This window comes from Anas platyrhynchos, chromosome 6 (assembly GCF_047663525.1).
Source record: "Anas platyrhynchos isolate ZD024472 breed Pekin duck chromosome 6, IASCAAS_PekinDuck_T2T, whole genome shotgun sequence".
Classification (NCBI taxonomy): Eukaryota; Metazoa; Chordata; class Aves; order Anseriformes; family Anatidae; genus Anas; species Anas platyrhynchos.
Genome location: NC_092592.1, coordinates 41,196,624 through 41,215,211, shown reverse-complemented (window position 1 = coordinate 41,215,211; position 18,588 = coordinate 41,196,624). Strand labels below are relative to the sequence as shown.

Sequence of the window (18,588 nt, the reverse complement as noted above, 5' to 3'; positions counted from 1 at the left end):
AAATGACGTCTGGCTGAAAATACCTGTAGCTTTTTGCCTGTGCTTTTTAAGAGGAAGCCTGTGGCTTTTTCCACATTCCAGAAGATGGCTCCCCAGGTGAACCTCATCAGCATTAATTTCAGGCTAAAGCCTAAGCAGCTGCATGACACCCCCGTGGCTCCTCCCGTGGTGACCTTTCGTTGCAGAACAGCCCTGTTCTCGTGCACCCCCAGGCACGGTGTCTCTGCTAGACACCACTTCTGCCTTCACACCTTGCTGCACACTGCGGGAAGCCAGCACCACACAATCGACAGTACTTTGCTAAGGTATTGCTTTTAGGAAGCTTGAAATATGCCCAGACCTTCTGAAAAACCAGGGTGGGAATTCCAAGGAAGCCTTCAAAGGAGCATCCTGGCTCCTCTAACCTTTAACACACCAAGACCAGTGAGGTGGACTGCCGAGTCCCATTACAAACAGTAACGCCAACAGAGGGAAAGGAAAAGCTGCAAGGCTGTAATCATACCTCCAGAAACATGCGCATTAGTACCTGGGAGATTTCATTTTACTACAATACTATGGCTTAAGACTAGAAACGAAGTCTTACTTCCCCAGCTTGACTTTATTTTCAAAAATATAATTAAGAAAACAAACTCAAATACAAACTAAAGTCCATTGGAAAAGATAAAGGGGAAGAAAATTAGAAGATGGGAAGATGCTCACATAAGGAACAAGAAAATTCAAAGCGAAACTAGAGTAAAAGATGTGCCTTGCTAGAAAATCTACTCCAAAATCTCCTGCTAAATTTAAGATTATTCTCAACATCACAGTAGCAAAAAGGCATCCTCTTGGTTTTTCCGTAACCCAGAAGCTGTGCTGTTCTCAGCCAAGGCTGCAAAGGACAGACGTACGGTGTGTAGGTTTCAGTGTGCACTCACAGTATTTTGCTTACAAAGTTTAAACGTTTTGCTCAAACTGTTTCACTGAGGTGCAAAAGCGTCCTTATCAAACGAGGCTCCCCACAAACTCGTTCAACAGTGAGACATGGGTTAACAATGCAAACTAGTACTTCAGCTCCACCTCCTGGAGAAAATCTGCATTTTTGCAAAACTAAAAACTCCTTAAAAATTGTTAATGGAAAAATGGTCTGAGAACTAATCAGGCACGTGAATTTCCCCTATATTCAATTCAATTATGTCTCTCTTCCTAAATCATTTTTTTTTTTATTTAACAAAACTCTAAACTGCCACTGCTAATAAGCTCAGAAGAATCAGTGTACACCATTCATTTCTGGGAACAGGCCGATATTTTCTAAGACCCATTAATAACTATGACAGGATTTATGTACAAGATAAATTCAATTCAATTTCCTTTTTCAATTAATGGCCAATTATTCGAACTCAGCTCAACCAAAAATATTACTCAAGTATCATTAATCTAACAAAAATTAACTTTACTATTCTCTTAGTAATGAGGTGATATAATTTTAAGGTAAAATAATGAATTTTAATAAAATGTTTTCTGCCTTTATTTTTAGGACCACTACTTGCCACTGGATCCCACTGAGTCACCGTAAATCAGGTTATTATTATTACGGGTAATGACTTGACCAAAACTCCCTCTCTAGAGCCTACCTTACAACACCCTGTGCTCTACCTGGAGCCTTGCACCCAGCTCTGGGGCCCCCAACACAAGGACAGGAACCTATCAGAACGAGTCCAGAGGAGGCCACAACGATGATGAAGGGGCTGGAGCACCTCTCCTACAGAGACAGGCTGAGGGAGCTGGGGGTGTTCAGCCTGCAGAACAGAAGGCTCTGGGGAGACCTTACAGCAGCCTGCCTGTGCCTAAAGGGGGCTGCAGGAAAGCTGGGGGGGGGGACTCTGTCAGGGGGGAGTGGTGAGAGGACAAGGGGGAATGGCTTCAAACTGAAAGAGAGGAGATTTAGATTAGATGTTAAGGAAGAAATTCTGTACTCTGAGGGTGGTGAGGCCCTGGCACGGGCTGCCCAGAGGAGCTGTGGGTGCCCACCCCTGGCAGTGCCCAAGGCCAGGCTGGGGGGCTTTGGGCAGCCTGGGCTGGGGGGAGGTGTCCCTGCCCATGGCAGGGGGTTGGAATTAGATAACCTTTAAGGTCCCTTCCAACCCAAACCATTCTGTGATTCTATCTCACCTAATTTAGAAGTCATTTTACAACTAAAAATTACTGGTATAGAGTGCACAGAGCCAAGTAAAAGCAATCAGGAATATATTCTTAACCACCGTCTGTACGTTATGGTGATGCACGTATGTATTTACATAGTCCAAGAGAAAATCTCTGTGTTCCTGCAGCATTTGAGCATTTCACCTCTTTTAGGTTGTTTATCCTCACTTTCTCTCTGCTGTTCCACCTGACTGACTGCTGCAACCCACGCCTGCATCAAGCCAGTGCCAGGGCAGTCTGCGGTGAGGGCCACTGCTGCAGCTGCCTGTGCCTGGCTGGGACACATCGCCTCAGTCCTGGGAAAGCTTCTGGGGGCAAGAAGCTGGCTTTGTGTACAGCCGGGTGGGGACATCATGGAACAGAGACAGCAGGGTGGCAGCAGGCAGCCCAAGCAACCCGTGCAACACACGGGATTTGTGCCCCAAAGAGGTGGTGCCACTGCAGCCCCAAGCATTTGCTAGAGATCTGCCCATCAGGAGACCCACACAGATTCCTGGCCGACCGCGTGCTTCATTATCTTCAGAAAGGCAATTATCAATCTCAGTAACCCATGCACAAAGCACGGGCAGAGGACTAATGCCTTTCAGGAAAACAAACAAACAAAAAACAAACAAACACAAACTTGGCTGCTGTCTTCTCCATTAATTATTACCTTCGTTGATTTCCTGGGTGGTTATTTAAGGGAAATTTCATTTCAGCAATTTCCCTCACAGAACTTGAGCTTTGGAAGAAGGCAGCTATGTGAGAGCAGCATTCTCCCTCCTCTCAATTTATTTACATGCAAAATATTTTAGTAGTTTGTGGATTCAGTGTTGTTTAAACAGTTCTTCCTAATATCAGAAAAAAAGTTGTTTTGGTTTGTTTGTTTTAGTTTGAAAGAAAGTCTGCTATGTAATACATCCTCACAAGGAGGAGCAAGCTGAAACTTCAACACGTCAAATGTATAGCCCAGCAGCATCTTTTTCATTGCAAGGTTATCTATCAGGGTGAGCAGATGACAAGCAGACAGGTAATTGAGGATTCTGTTTATTTTTTAAAATAAATCTATACTGAGAAGTAAAGCACCCACCTTCCTCGGTAGATGCTTCCACAAATCAGGTAAGATCTATAACAACCACACACAACTCTTAATATGCTCCCTGCAAATCTGAGGCACGAGCTGCTGACAAGCCTGCTCTCTGAGGATGGGAATCCTCAGGATTTGACTTACTGCAATGAAGATTCTTTCTCCATCTACTGAAATGTGCGCTGAACAAAGAAACTATGTTTCAAGATGTGCAGGGATTTCTTCTGCCTTCCTTTAACAATGAAAAAAATGCATTTGCTAAGCAGTATAAAACTGTAATCGAATGTTCCAGAAATCAATAAATACAGAGCACCAAACAAAGCTACCTTTGATCTAATTACAATAGAAAATGTCACCGATTATACTGACATGCTTTCCCATAAAAATAATTATTGATTTGATGAAAACATCAACTTGTTTTCAGCTGAAACTTCATCAACTTATGTTGCTTCAGCATGAATGCTCTTATTCCAGAATAAAAGTGCCTTATTCACAGTTAGCTTACACTATTTAAGAAGCATCCACAGACAAGGAGCTCATCAAAACCAACTATTTTTGAGTAACTCTTCTGGTGGAGAAGCTGGAGAATTTATAATCTACCCCTTACATGAAATATACAATAAAATTAACCCAGAAGATAGATGCTAGGAAACTGGAAATAAAAAAAATAAAAATCAACACAACTGTAGAGATCTGTGTAACTAGGAGTGAAATCCACTGGATACGCTTAGACTGTGAAATAAATAGAACAATTGTACTGAACTTCTTAGCTTTCCAGGCTTTTACTAATCTCTGTATTTGACTTGCCTTCTCTCTTCACTAATTACATAGTCTATAGCAGAAAATAAATTGTACCTTCTGGATTACATTTTATGAGACAAAAAAAAAAATCGTCATTGGTTTAAAAATTTAGGTGAATTTAAAAGAAACGTACAGGAGGCTGCAAATAGCATTAGCAAGCTATTTGGTTATCTGCACATTTCTGTCTAGCACATGAGTCTGTTCTGTCCACGTAGGTTTGCTCTCACTATTTCCAGTCACAACCGGACTACTGGAGCTGCCGCTTTGGTTCACCTGAACCTTCTGAGAAACCATCTTTTTGCCTGCAGAGGCTGTCGCCCACAGACCTCATTCATAACTGCTGGGAGCTCTCAGCTCTGACACTGTCATCTTCCCAGAGCTGATATGCATTAGCTCTAATGTAGCAGCTTTCTGCCAAGAGATTAATCTCCAGATCATTTTAAAATTTTATAAAACCGCGCATCGCTGAAGCGTGACATGACTTACTTGGCTCACATATGCGCGTGTGCTGCCCCGCAGGCTGGGCACGATTCCTGCTGGGAGGCTCCCGAGCTTCGCCCTGAGGCCTGGGGCCGGGCTCCCCTCCCAGCCCTGCCCGGTGGCTGCGAGCCCCGTGCCCACGAGCTGCAGCCAGCAGGACCCAGCCCGCTCCACCCTGCGCACCCTATTTGTTATTTTCTAGGGCAATCTCAATTTTTTGATGCACATTAATTAAGATAAGAGTGGAACAAATTCCCAGCAGCTTCAGCCCGTCACCTATGGGACAACAAAAGCCAGCCAACCAAACCACATTCTCTCCCTCGTCATGAGAGCACCCACGACCCTGAGCCTAGAACCAGCCCGTTTTAAAACCAGATTGGACATCCAGGACCATAAGTAACAGACACTTCTATTAAGTTTTGCATGTAGGATGCACCATTTTAATCCTTAGTACGTAGTGAGTTACTGCAGTCTTCAGAATCAAATCACTGCCAAGAGACACTTTGATATCACATTCTTTTGTCATCTCACAGGACTCTTGAGGAACTTGCACCCTCTGCTTCCCTTCAACTGGAAGAGAGAGGCTGTGTGCTGAAGGGACAGGCTACAGAATACATTTCCTCACTCTCAGTCCTAGTGCGGACAAGCAGCGTAACTGTGGGCAGCAAAACCTGATTTAGCTTTGAAGGAGCCAAGCCAAGGAAAGTCTTGTGGAAGAAATGTTGCCAAAACTTCTAGAAAAGGGGATATTAGAGCAGCAGGGCTAAAGGTTAGCCAAACTACAACTACTTGGGCTTCTCCACTTCTAAAGAAAACATACGCAACAATATATGTGATAAATGTTTATATTTCAAAGAGAGAGAGGTAACAATATAATTATAAGGTAGCGTCTGTTGCCAATTCCATGCCCTAGAAGGGATGGAAAAAAAGCCCACAAAAGTTAAAAGACCTTTGCAATCAAACAGAACTAATGAGGAAACAGGGAGACGCATAACATTGCGTGAGCCAAGCCACACTGGAGATAAGAATAAAACTTTACCCTACATGGACACAACACAGTGGTAAAATCCCTGTTCAGATAGTCACCCAGTCCGTAAATTATTCACACACAAACACTGAACCTAGGAGCTGAACCACTGCCAGTTCAAATCACATGTGTAAAACGTCATTTATATGAATCTTTGATTTAAGACAGTAGTCTTAAGAAGTACGTACATGGTTGGTCAACATTACGCACCAACAAGCAGACTATAAGAAATCTAAAGGTTATGAAGCTTAGCGTGAAGGTGCATCCCAATTGCTCTTTTCTAGGTTTTCTGGCTTTGATTCCATGCCACTGCTACTGGAAATCCAATGAGGAAGGTATAAAATATTGCTCTATCAGGCTGTACTTTCTCCTGATTATAGTATTATACAATGTAATTAAGTCATCTCTCCTTCCTCGTTTTACTCCTTTTTCATACTGAACTCATTCAACTCTAAAAGGTTCTTCAAGGGTTAGAAAGAATGACATACAGAAAAAAGCCAGAAATACCTTTCTGTGGATCACCTCTATCTTTTAAATAGGCTTTAAAATTTCCATTGAAGAACTGGATGCCAAAACACCCATGCTGACTTTACTGTGGTTGTATACAGAGGCAAAAATCACCATCTGAATTATACTCCTTCTCTACTACTTACATTTTCAAGGGCTGCTTTTCTTCTTGAGCCACAGCATGCAAGGGGAGTTAATTTCTTGTTTGCAAAAGTATCACCTCTAAATCTTTTCCAGAAATGTTTCTTCCCAGTCAGGGAATCCCACTCTCAACTGCAGACACCGTACGAACATGCAATTGTCCTACATTCATTGTTATTTCCCAATACTTTTGTTATTTGTAGATTATCAGCACTAATTTTACATTTACTGCCAGGTTACTAATACAGATGATAGATACTAAATCTGGAAAAGATCTGAAGGCTCCTTCCTACTGTGATGATCTCCATTTGAAACTGATTAGCCACTTCCTAGCCATTCAGCACTGCTTTGCAGACACGTGTAGCATTATTTACAAACAGCATGCACACACTGTTTTAGAAATTTGTTTTATATCTTACTTTTCAACAGATTTAGTTACTAGTTCAAAGTAATTTCATCGGTTTATAAATACACACTTGCTTGGTTAGCCTGTTTTCACTGGAAAATAATATCGGTACAAGCAGTCCTTTATTTCCCTCCCTCCTTTATTGACTGACTATTTTGACAGAAGTTTTTTTCCAGATAGGTCTAGTTTTAATAAAATACCGGATGAAAAGAAAAAGATATGCAAGGTAGTGTTTATGACAGGAAAGGGGGAGTTACAATGGTGGCTATGGAATCCTGCAAGAAAGCCGTGCCTGGAAAAAATTGCTAGTATTGTAAGAAGAAACCATCTTATTTCTTGAATTTGGACCTTTGTAAAATACAGAGCTCTTCAGAGACACAAGTGACAAATATTCTGTCTAGGATTGCTGTCAACCACTTTATGAACCTTTTGTCTGCCACAGGGACATCAAACGAGCATACCTCATGTTATGTACAAAAACTTAAAACACTATAGAGAATCATGGCCATCTTTACTAAACAAAGCAAGTTACAGGTATTTTGTTATAGATTGCATTAGTCTCACTGCAGTTTTCCCAAATTCAAGTCACTGATGATTATTCCCTTTTCTCATAATCATGGAAAAGCCTAGGTTGGCAGGGACCCCTGGGGTCAGACCCCCTGCTAGAAGTGGATCCGTTTCGCAGAGCCCCGGCACTCCGCTTGCCCTCGCGGGAGGTGCTCGCTGCAAGGTCCGCACAGCCCTGTGACAGCTCCTCCAGGGGCTCTTTGCTAGGTCATGGTTCTGAGCTACAAACAACTGCAAAACACAGCTCTGTCCCACTGCTCTTTATCTTCCAGGGCTTCCTGAACACCTCCTGCCCACAGTTTTAATGCTACTGACATGAGATCTGTCCACTAAGATTCAGTAAAGCCAATAATGTTATTTTTCTCCCTCTTTAATGAGAGAAAAAAAATCTAAATATCCTAGCTCCAGTCCCAGCTTCCCTGGGCTTCTAGCCACAGTCATTCAAAAACGAATAAAAATATTTCCTATTAGTTTCTATTCATCCTCACATGCTACCACACTGGGATTTATGTGCACATGGGGGGTGCTGTTTACTTGTTTGAACTCCATGTCCTCAGTGCTGCATTTGGCCACTGCCTCCCTGCCCTTTTGTCATTTGCTTTGAATGTGAGAGCCCAGCTCCAGATGACATCAGGGCCTGACAAAAGTTTCTGAGAAATACCTCAGGGGAAAAGGAAGCTGCTGTACTGGATAGAAGGGAGGTGTCACTAATTAACCACTAAAGGACCATTCTTTCTTGTACAATCTAGTAGCAATTAACTAAATAGAACACTAGGTCTATCTGCATATTGTGCAATCCTGGTGATGACCATACACTCCTGCCTGCTCTGCATTACAGGCGACTGCACGCATGCTTCATTCATTCATTTACACCTAAACGTCACTCTCATACCAGTGGAAACCTGTGCTCTCTCCTCACATTCCCACACTTGAGCCAGTCTGTGAATCAGTTCTAGGGATCTGCAACAAGTCTGGACTACTTGCGAGCTCTGCTCCCAGCTAATCGTGCTCCAGATCTGGCACCACCTAACTGTCAGACAGTCAAACAGCTTCTTCAACAGCAGGTAATTCTGATCCACCGAGAAGGTTGTTATAAAAAAAAAATAGACAATCATTTTAAACAAAAGAAAAGGCTTTCTGTGAATCATACTATTCTATGTACTTTTCAATGGATGCACTTCTGTGAAAGCAGCATTTACATAACTTAGAGTAAATACTTTTAGTAAAGATGTAATCCTCATCATGATGTAAACTGCTCACATACACACACCAACCTAAAAACCTCAACAGTTTAATAGAATAAAATCACTGTCTGTTGAACTAAACTTATTTAATAAAGAAACTTACCGTAAAATGTTCCTGTGATTTATAGTTCTCATCCAGGTAAACTCGAGCTCTGTTGTAGTCTTTCATTGCATCACTTGATAATAATTCTCTAGAAGACAAGAGATTGAAAATATGAAAGGACATGCAAACATATTATCTTGCCTTAGCATCATTCTCTGTACTGAAATGTCCTCAATAACACACAGAGGAACTGCTGGCTTCCAACCCATATTGGAATAAAAGTTTCCTGTGGTACGGCCATTTGCTTACATGCTGAGAACATCACCTCCACTTTCAACACAAAATCCCAAAATGTCTAAGTGCCATTTGGACACAGTCGTGAAGGACTCAAGTCTCTGGACATCTGAAAATTACATAAAATTGGGCAACTCGTGCTAACCACCCCATGATCTCAACCTTAAGAGCTTTGTTTTTTTCAACTCCATTACTTGCAGGGTGAAAGCAGTCTTTTGACTTGATAGAAGTTGGCTTTCTAAAAGCAGCACGTTGAGGACTTTGCCATTTGTGCCTTGGAGTGGTACATGATGCTGGTCCAGGTGCTCTTATAGGTGACTTCAGAAAATGAGGCTCATCTGAAGGTGGTCAGGGAGTGTGAAGGGACACAAGCCTCCAGTATTCAGATGAATTTTGATGCCGCAAAACAAGCCCTTGGTACAGCTATCTTTTGGAAGTCAGGCAGGCTTTTGCTGAGCCTTGGGACCCAAAGGGTGATTTTCTCTGTGCTAGACTTGGTGAGCCATGCTCCGAGAAAGGAACATCGAGCAGGTGGGTGGGCTGCTCCGAGGTGCCTGCAGGAGCTCCCTGCTGCCCCCTGCCCGGGCTGGCACGCAGCAGCCGTGGGGACGATGGCCCTTCATCCCCCAGCGAGCAGAGGGGCCCGAGACACTTCTCTCCTTCCCCCTCTGCCTGGCACAAACAGAGCCGACAACCTGGCATGTGAACTCACGCAATAACACCGCACTTCATCAGCCCACATGCTAGAGAGTCTGCTCATTTCAAACCATGATTTCATTGTAAATGCGTAAAATTGACCAGGTGTCAAGAAAAGAAAGACAGCTTTTACACAAACTTATGCAACACGTACACGTTACAAATGCAGGGTTGCCTCGGTGGCATTTACTCCTCAAGCCACTGGCGCAGCCCGCAGAAGAGGAGCAGCAGAGGGCACTGCTGGACCGCTGTCACTGCCGGGCGCCACGAGCCCCATCCTCACGCTTAATTACATCACATGTGCCCACTGTAAAAACCCTCTGCGAGCATACACGGCACCTCTCTGAATACCAGAAAGAGGGATAAAGAAAAAGCAAAGAAAGGACTACCGGAGCTATTGACATCACTCACATAACCAACAGGCTGTATTACTTCAGCAGGAGGCTTGGAGCACTGCTGCCTCCTGCATCTAGGAGCGAGTGCGAACAGGCGAGGATTTTAAATTCAGTGACTTAATTTTTTGATCCATATTTTCTAACTCTGCATCCATAAAGTATTGTTATAGAAAATTATTTCATTTACAGAGAACTTTCTAATGGAGCTGCAGCAACAGCAGTTACTGAATGTTAAATTAATACAGTCTTGCCTTAAGATTCATCCCCAGTCTACACACGTAACAAATAACTTATTTCTGACTTTTATTTCTTACTTCCTCAAACTCTGCACCTTAGATTTGCTGATGATTTTGACAGGATTCCTTCCGACTAAATGCTCAAGTTAGAACTCTATTCACCCTGATTTATAAACGTTGCATATTTTTGTCAATCAATTGTGCTTTCAGTATTGCTTGCCTTATATCAACTTCTGTCCAACTCACACCAATTTCCCAGTGTCACCAGCTATTTAAAACATCACTGTTATGAGAAGGCGCTGGGAAACATCTACCCCAACTACTGCATAGAAGCACATTTGCCTAGTAACTTCCTCCTGCAAGGTCATATGACGTCAAAATTTCAGTCTATACACTTTGAAATACTCTGCACACTTAATGACTTCTGCCTGGAATAATATACTAGCAATACAAAGCAACTTTCCAGCTACTTACTTAACAAACTTGTCCACATGAGACATGGAAGCTTCATAGTTTTTTCCTCCAAATTCTTGACAGTGTAAAGCCATGAAGTGGGGTTTGTGTGTATGTACAACCTGAAACAAACAGATAAACAAATCTTTAAAAAAAATGCATTCACAACTGTTAACAGACAGAACAAGTGATCTAAATCCAGATGTGTTCTTTCTGAAAGTAGGAATATCAGCTATTATCTGAGAAGCAACTGGCAGAGCAGTAATAAGCAGTAAGTGGAGCATCACTTGTTAGTACACATAAAAGATTTATAATACACAATAATAATCTCAAATGCTTTAAGTTTTCCCCTCTAGGGCCCTTCAGCATCCTAGTAGCCCTTCTTTGGACACTCTCCAACAGTTTCACGCCCTTTTGTGCTGTGGTGCCCAGAACTGCACACGGTGCTTGAGGCGAGGCCACACCAGTGCAGCACAGAGTAGGAAATACATTTATACACACATATCTAACACTGGAGGCACATAAAGCCATCACACTGTTTTACAAGCTAGTCTTGCGTACCACAAGTATCTTCAATATTAAATTGTCAGCCCTAGGATACAATCATGCTTAAAAAAGTAGAACATACGCTTTTTTGCTATGCATCAAGTCTAACATGCAGCATTTATATGCTTGCTGCTGTTTGAAACACATTATTTTGCCCTTGCAAATTTTCTCTGTGTTAACTCCATCCAGCATTGCAAACAACCAGTTTAAAAAATATTTCTGTGTTGGTATTAAGTCTCTACAACTCATATTTAACATTTTATCATCTTGCAAAATAATGGACACAAGCTACAGAACCACTTCAATTTCTGAAGGGGTAAGTATGAACTAGCCAAGTCCGCACCGATGCGAACACACCAGGCAAATAACAAGTTAAAAATCCGACTGGGTGTTATTTTTGACTCGCTGGCATTCGGAGGTCCCAGCCGGCACAAAGGCCTCGCTGTCTGCACAGCCGTTCAGTGGCAGGATGGCCTGGTTTCGGCGAGCCACTTGGAGCGGAACAAGAAGCCAGCTCCGGTCCCTCCAGGCGCTGGCACTGGGACTGCTGGGGCCGCCGGCCAGGCCTCACCTCCCCACCGCAGAGCCCACCGCGCCCTGCCCCACTCCGGCACTGGGCTGCCAGTGCCAGGCAAACAGCACGACTACTGCAGGGCCTCCTGACTGTAACTCGGAGCAGTGAGTAGCTGAAAAAACATCAGGGAAATCCCTCCTGTCAGACTTTTTATCTTTTTTGCTGCTGATACCCTGCAACTCTGAAAAGGGAACGAGGCAATAAACCTTTGCCGTTGTGATTGTAATGGTGCAAACTAACAATGACCAACATTCAAGTAAAGAGTCTTTAAAAATGTTTCTCCCTTAAACCACGTTGCAATTTTTCTTTTGATCTGATGAAAGGAAGCTAAACTCCTTAATTCCTGACTATGCAAATAACCTCATCAGAAATCAAAATAAATTCAATATCAGTAAAATTTGAAACGCAGCAGCCTTCCCTTCCAGCGAGCAAGACGAGCGGTGTTCCTGCCCTACCCGTAGCTAACGCCCCTTCGGTGCACCAAGATCACCGTGCCACGAGGGACCGACCACCGAACTGCCCCGCGGCCCACAGGCACTGCTGCCGCAGCGACTCGCCAAAACGCACGCAGGGGACATCGGCGGGTAGCAATGACCGTGCCATGGCCACGCGATGCCACGCGCCACGCCGTGCCGTCTGTCAGGCCCCCGCCACCTGCGGCACGAGCCCCGCTGGTCAGCGCGCAGGGTGAAGGCCGCACCAGGCCTGGCGGCCGCGAGAAGCCCAGAGGGGCTTACAAATGGCAGAGGCGGTGGGAATACAGCACGCACCCGTTCACAGGTCGCCCCGTAAACTCAAGCAGCCAGGCTGCTAGCCTCAGCTCACAAAACGAAGATGAGAAGAGCCGCTGGCTTCTTCGTGATTTCTGACAAGTCACTTCCTCTTCCAAACCTGAGATTCCCCCTAACTGAAACAAATCTTGGTGTAGGTCTGTTTTGTGAAGCTTTTTGCAGTAAGGTACTGACAAGTGTAAAGGGGAGAAGTAAATGCCCTCTCCCACATGTATTTTGTGGATCTTTGTGCACTTCACTTGGACACAAATTGGCGTTAATGAACAAACCGTGCTCCACAGCAATCTTGTTTTAAAAACAGGCTGTCATCAGCAAGGACTGAGGACAAACTACAACAGGACCCAATAAAAAGTTCAACTGAAAAAAAAAAAAAAGCAAAGTTCAGATAGGATAGATAAAAATACCCAGAGCCTGTGTAGTTTTAACCAACTCGGCACATGCACCTACTCTTCCGTTGATGTACATTTGATATAACTGTGAAAGCTTACATTAATACTAGCTGATTTTATAGATTTACAATTACAAGAGAAAGCTTCACAGAGAAAGTTTTTCTTCATCTATCTTGTCCAACACCACACTTGGTGCTGAATGGGACACGCATCTTTCAACATGGTTGTGAACACGCTCCTTCTCGGTACAGCTACCAACACTCAGGAGACAGGTTTTGATTTCCAAAAGTCTGAAGATCTGCTTTTCCTTTTAGAAGACCAGTTAGACAGTAAGGCCAGGCTCTGGAAAGGCTCTGGAGCTTTTGCTTCAGCTCCTGAGTGCTCTCTCTCCTGCAGAGATGGACACTTCTGCTGTGCTAATTATCTTGCAAAGTGCTGTGTCCAATTTACAATCACCATAAAAGTACACCACCCAGCCAAACACCAAGCATCTACAGAAGCAACAACAGCGCAAAATCCAAAAGCACAGGGGTAGCATTGCCTCGTGGGAGCCAGCAGCCCACCATCAGAGTCCAGTAACAACCAAGGAGTAAACAAAGATCTCTGTGAAGTTTGACTGGTTAGTTGATTTTCTGTACTATCTAGGAGATAACTGTTAACTAACCCCAGGCTGTGAAGTCAAACTTCGTTACAGAGCTCGTTTGCGGTCCCTAAACAGCATGCAGTCCCAACTCTCCATGTGCTCCAAATCAGTTTTGCTCCAAATGTCCAAACCAGTTTATTGCTCCAAATCAGTTTTGGCTTCCAACTACTGATCTTATCTATTTGGAGAGCTCTATGAAGTTACCATAATTAGAAAACAATTGTGACTATTTAATCTTGTAAAGCAAACAAATCCAAGTCTAACTGTTTCAAAGTAACACATCTAGTAACTGCAAACAAAGCAAAAAAAGTACTGTCACATCACAGGATACATTTTTAGTGCTACAATAGTTTGCATACTATTAGGATATCATCTTACAAAGCTAATAAAATGAATACATTGTTACGGTAAAAGTAAAATGAATGGTTTCAAAGAGGATCTAAGCATCAGCAATTCCACATGCATTAAGGATGAGTAATGGGGAGCCCTGAGCATGGGATTCTTGCAACGAGAAAATGCTGGTGAAATTATTTGCTGTGCTACAGCAACAACAACAGAAAATATGGAAGTCTAGCAATTTCCAGAGTCTGAACTTAGATGCAGGACACATTTTTGTTCATATTCAAATCCCTGAGAGTCTGAAGTCACAGCAGGTAAAATAACAACAAAAATATATATACGCCACTTTTTAAAATGAGGAAATGGCATTGGCTTAATAGCAGTGGGAGGCCTTAGTGGCATTCCTTGGAGGTTACACCACAAAAACATACCTGAATACCAGCTACATCCTCTCTTATAATAAATACCCTCCAACTATGAGCAAATTGGCCTTGCTTCATTACCTTTTACTAGTTTTCTACCGTGATGAAAGAACAAACAGTACATAATAATGAATAATGAATGCTTCAGAGCTGAAAACTCTCAGTTGCCAGAGGTTACAGATCATATAATAGATCACATAAACAGTGAATTTGCATCTGCAGTGGAACAGTATTTTTAAGAAGTTGGGCATTATTAATTTCTGGATACACAAAAATAGTGTAAAGGCAGCACCAATGAAAAGTTCTTTTTTGGGGATATGGGCAATCGAGTATTATTATAATTATGGGTATCTAATTGGTACAGATATAAAACTGGTCAACAATATAGGATGCTTTTTCCCATTCCTATTTCTAACCTATGCTGACAGGAGAGAGGCGAGGGGATGGGGCAGAGGAGAGCGGCCCCGCGTTGTTGGTGCCCCACGCCTGCCTCAGCGCAGGGCAGAGGGCTGCTGGAGCAACGAGAGTCCTGCGGGGCGCTGGGAGAGGACACAGCACCGCACGCCCTTATGGCCATGCAGCAGAGAGGCCAGCCCCTCACAGAAGGGGTACTGTGTGCACGGGGATGAGGGCACTGCTTTCACACCTTGGTTCAAACAAGGCAAACGAGGAACTTGAACCTCTAATTTCCACAGCTAGGATCACTTAATCTATTCATGTAGTTAAAGTATCAAACTGAAGCTTTTCCTGTAGTTTACATTTTCTTGTGCACTGTAAAAGATGCAGTCAATTTAGCATCTGTAGTTCTAAAGCATTCAAAGTATTTGCAGTTTCTTTTTATTTTATGTTTTTGAACATACAATTTTTGTACGTGCACCACCAAGCAGCAGTCATCCAGAAAATCCAGCTTCTACACAGAATCGTACAACAGCTTGGGTGGGAAGGGACCTTAACGATCACCCAGTTTGTTGCCTTCTTTTGGCCACTCTCTAAGAGTTCTGTATCCTTCTTACATTGTGGAGCCCGAGTTGTTCGAAGGTTATACTGCACGAGATTGGGCAGTGAACCCTCTCCCCAGCTCATGGAGCAGCTGAGCGCCGCGAGGTGCTCGAGGCAGAGGATGGTGAGGAGAGCAGGGGCGCTGCGGGGTCCCAGCGCTGCCCAGAGCCGGGCAGGACCGTGAGCGCTGCCGCGGGGGATGGACGGCGCCTCGCTGCTCTTCGCTTGCCAGGGGAGGTAAAGGCCGGTGTCTGGCCTGCAGGGGAGAACTGGTCCCCGCTGCTGCTGCAAGCCAGGGCTGTGCTCTGAGGGCACAGAGCTATTTAAGGGAAGAAAAAGAAAGGCCGGGTGAAGGGGTTACCGCTGCATGACCTCAACGCAGATTTGAATATCCACAGCTGAACATTAGTGCTGGTGTATTATTAGACCGCAGCGTGACCACAGCAGAGCAAGTCACTGCCTAGCAATTGCTACTTAAATTTTAATACAGTTTAATAGCACACAGTAAACTAGGGACAGGAAGAAACTGATCTGCGATTACTCATCACACAGGCTCACAACAGGTAAATCCGTGACCGGCATTTGGAGTTCTCTGCATTTCATGATACCTAAGTGCCATTCTTCAGCAACTCCTGAAAGATTTTTCTTAAAACCCTACAAAGAAACATTGCAATATGTTATCAGCAGCAGCTTTACACTCTCCTCTACCACTTGTTCAAGGTTTAAGACCTGGAGAAAGGACACTCGCAGACCTCTCCCCACCCGCGGCTCAGGGCTGGGGGACGCCTGGGCTGCTCCCCAAGGTGCTCCGAGGGCCCGGGACCGCGACACCCACAGGTCAGGGGCCCCCAGCCCTGGGACACCTGCGCTCCGGCTGCCCGGCTCCTGGTCCCTGTCCTCAGCCCCCGCTGCAGGCTTTGCTTCCCATTTCGGTGCCTCTCCTCCCCTGGCTGCCCTCCCCGGCTCTCCTTCCCTGCAGCCCCAGCCCATGGCTTCCACCTCCGTGGTCTTCAAAGGAAGGACAAAGCACAAAGCACAGCTCTTTAACTGGCCAAAAACTGAAAACGGGGGGCTTCCAAGTCCCTACTCTGCAACCTGCAGGCTGCACAGTTTTGTAAAGAAGCGGTCACTACCAGCATGTGACTATGTTTATTTTTTCAGATCAGAAATGAAGTATTTTTCTAGGTCTCATTTACAGAATAAAGATTTTTTTTCCCCCTGGATGTTTCCTCCAAAACTCAGAGTAAGGCACATACGTAGAAATTTTCAGCTTAAGCTAGTAGATTTTGAGTATCAGCGATGAGAGCAATATTAGAGAAGAAAAACAGTGAATTGTTTAGTAATCATAGGGATAGGGTGAAAAATGTCAGTTAAACAAGCAATAATGGTTTTAACTATCAACTTTGGTTCAAGTTCAATGTGCAAGTTACTGCAATTTCTGTATCTAAGAAGAACAAGACTTTCCACAATATGATTATATAATCTATATACATGACTATAAAATATTAAATCATTTTTCATGCTATTCACGAGGGTTATAAGCAAACTCATTCTCAGAACAAAATAATGTTTTTAAGGTTGTTACAGCTAAGTTTCACTGATATGTGCACTGATAACCTAACGCTGAAAAATCAGACATTATTTACATTAAGTCTGTGATTTTAGTCAGTATCAGAAAACTATGCTGCCTGTTTTAACACCAGTTCCACCTGTAACACTGACAGTTGCTCTAAATCACTTTTTTCCATACGACCTATTTTTTGGTCTGAAGTCACAGGCAACGCCTAATGTTTCGCTCTGACATAGGAGTCCACGCCTTTTCAACCACAAGCACATCTTTGCTCAGGCGAAGACATTTTCAACTAAGTTAGCTGTGGCCAGGCCCTGGAAGAAAAGGACTTCGAAAACAAACCCTTGAGAGAACTGTCAAACTGAGCTGAGAGACACCCACCAGAGGGCTGGCACGTCGGCAGCCCAGCATTTTGTCAGGGAACACTGACAGGCTCGGCTGGGCGCAGCAGCTGCTGGGCACTGCCCCACCGCCCCCGCCTCGTGCAGCACCCAGACCTCACCGCCGAAGTACGGCAGCTCGAGAAATGTGCCCAATTCTCACTTCAGTTTAGGTCTGCTCCCTGCCACGGCCACAAGAAAGAAGAATTGCAGGAATTGCCATCACCTTCCGCATCCTCACCTCCACCTAAAAAATACTCAAAATGCAAGCTTTGCATATGATCTGGTTTCTGCAGAAGAATCATACCCTCCTTCATGCATAAGGATAGATACGAAGAATGGCAACACAACCATTTGAGTCAGCAGCACCACACAGAGGAGAAAAGGAGATTTCTGTAATGTCTATGGCTACTAATGGGAATTTAATCAGTTCCTTAATCTTGGTGGCTTCTTTGCAGAGAGGAGCCATTGGCTGCAATGATGAACGAAGAAAAGCTTTAACCTAAGACTGGAAGTCCTGAACCTAGCCCCCCGCCCCCAACCCAAAGCATGCTTTAAATACCGAGCAAAGCACAGCCACTCGCTGTCCTTTCCAACTCCAAGCTTCACAAGCAGAAAAGCAAAGTCTCAGCTGGCAGCCAGCTCATTTAGTGCTCCTTTTTCCTCCTGTTCAGCTAAAAAGCGAAGCACAGCTTGTACCTTCTCTACTGCAGCAAAAAGAGAGCCACAAAAAGAAAAAAAATCAGCATGGCCTTTGTCAGCCTCATTAAAACACTTTCCATTCTCCACCAAAGGGGGGGGAAAGAGGGGGGTTACTTTTTTTTTTTTTTTTTTTTTTTTTAAAGCATACAGGAGCTCCTTGAACTTTCAAGGCCAACAACATATAATTTGCTGTCCTAAAATAAGTCACAAAATAGCAGCCAAATTCCTGGCTACAGCTTCACACACCCCGTGAGGTTGGGCCACAGGTCCCCGCGGCACCACACCTCAGGTAGGGGATGGAGCATGGGGGGAAGAGGAGGAACACGAGAGGAGAAGTGACATTTGTTTATTTACTTCATAGGTAATTTAAAATATGCTAACTTTAAAGTTAATATTGTAATCCACGGAAGAGAAGGAACACAGTGTTCCTCAGTCATTTGGGGAATTTTATGGTGATATTATGCTTTAATTAGACGATGTACTTTGACCAGTTTGTTAAGCATTAATGGACAGGTGGATGGATTCCTCAGAAGCCTTTTCTTGTTCTTAAAATACCTCACTACTAAAGACGCCTATGTGTTTTTTTTTGTGTGTGTGAAAGCTTACCTAGCCTGGCTTGAAGCCTTCTTGCTGATCTGCACAGAATGAGAACACAATACCGACTGCATATATCATAAGAAGTGTTGTGAAACCACAAAA

At 43.9% G+C, this 18,588-nt stretch overlaps 1 protein-coding gene across 3 annotated transcripts in view; it reads right to left on the bottom strand.

Annotated features, from left to right (window-relative positions):
* INPP5A (inositol polyphosphate-5-phosphatase A) overlaps nucleotides 1-18,588 on the bottom strand; it is a 238,279-nt gene that overhangs the window by 159,802 nt on the left and 59,889 nt on the right. For all 3 annotated transcript variants that reach the window (XM_072039961.1, XM_027460798.3, XM_072039962.1), the window contains exons 3-4: nucleotides 10,556-10,656; nucleotides 8,521-8,608 (exon numbers count right to left, since the gene is read on the bottom strand). In XM_072039961.1, coding sequence (XP_071896062.1) covers nucleotides 8,521-8,608; nucleotides 10,556-10,656 — 189 coding nt within the window. The remainder of the gene's footprint in view (nucleotides 1-8,520; nucleotides 8,609-10,555; nucleotides 10,657-18,588) is intronic.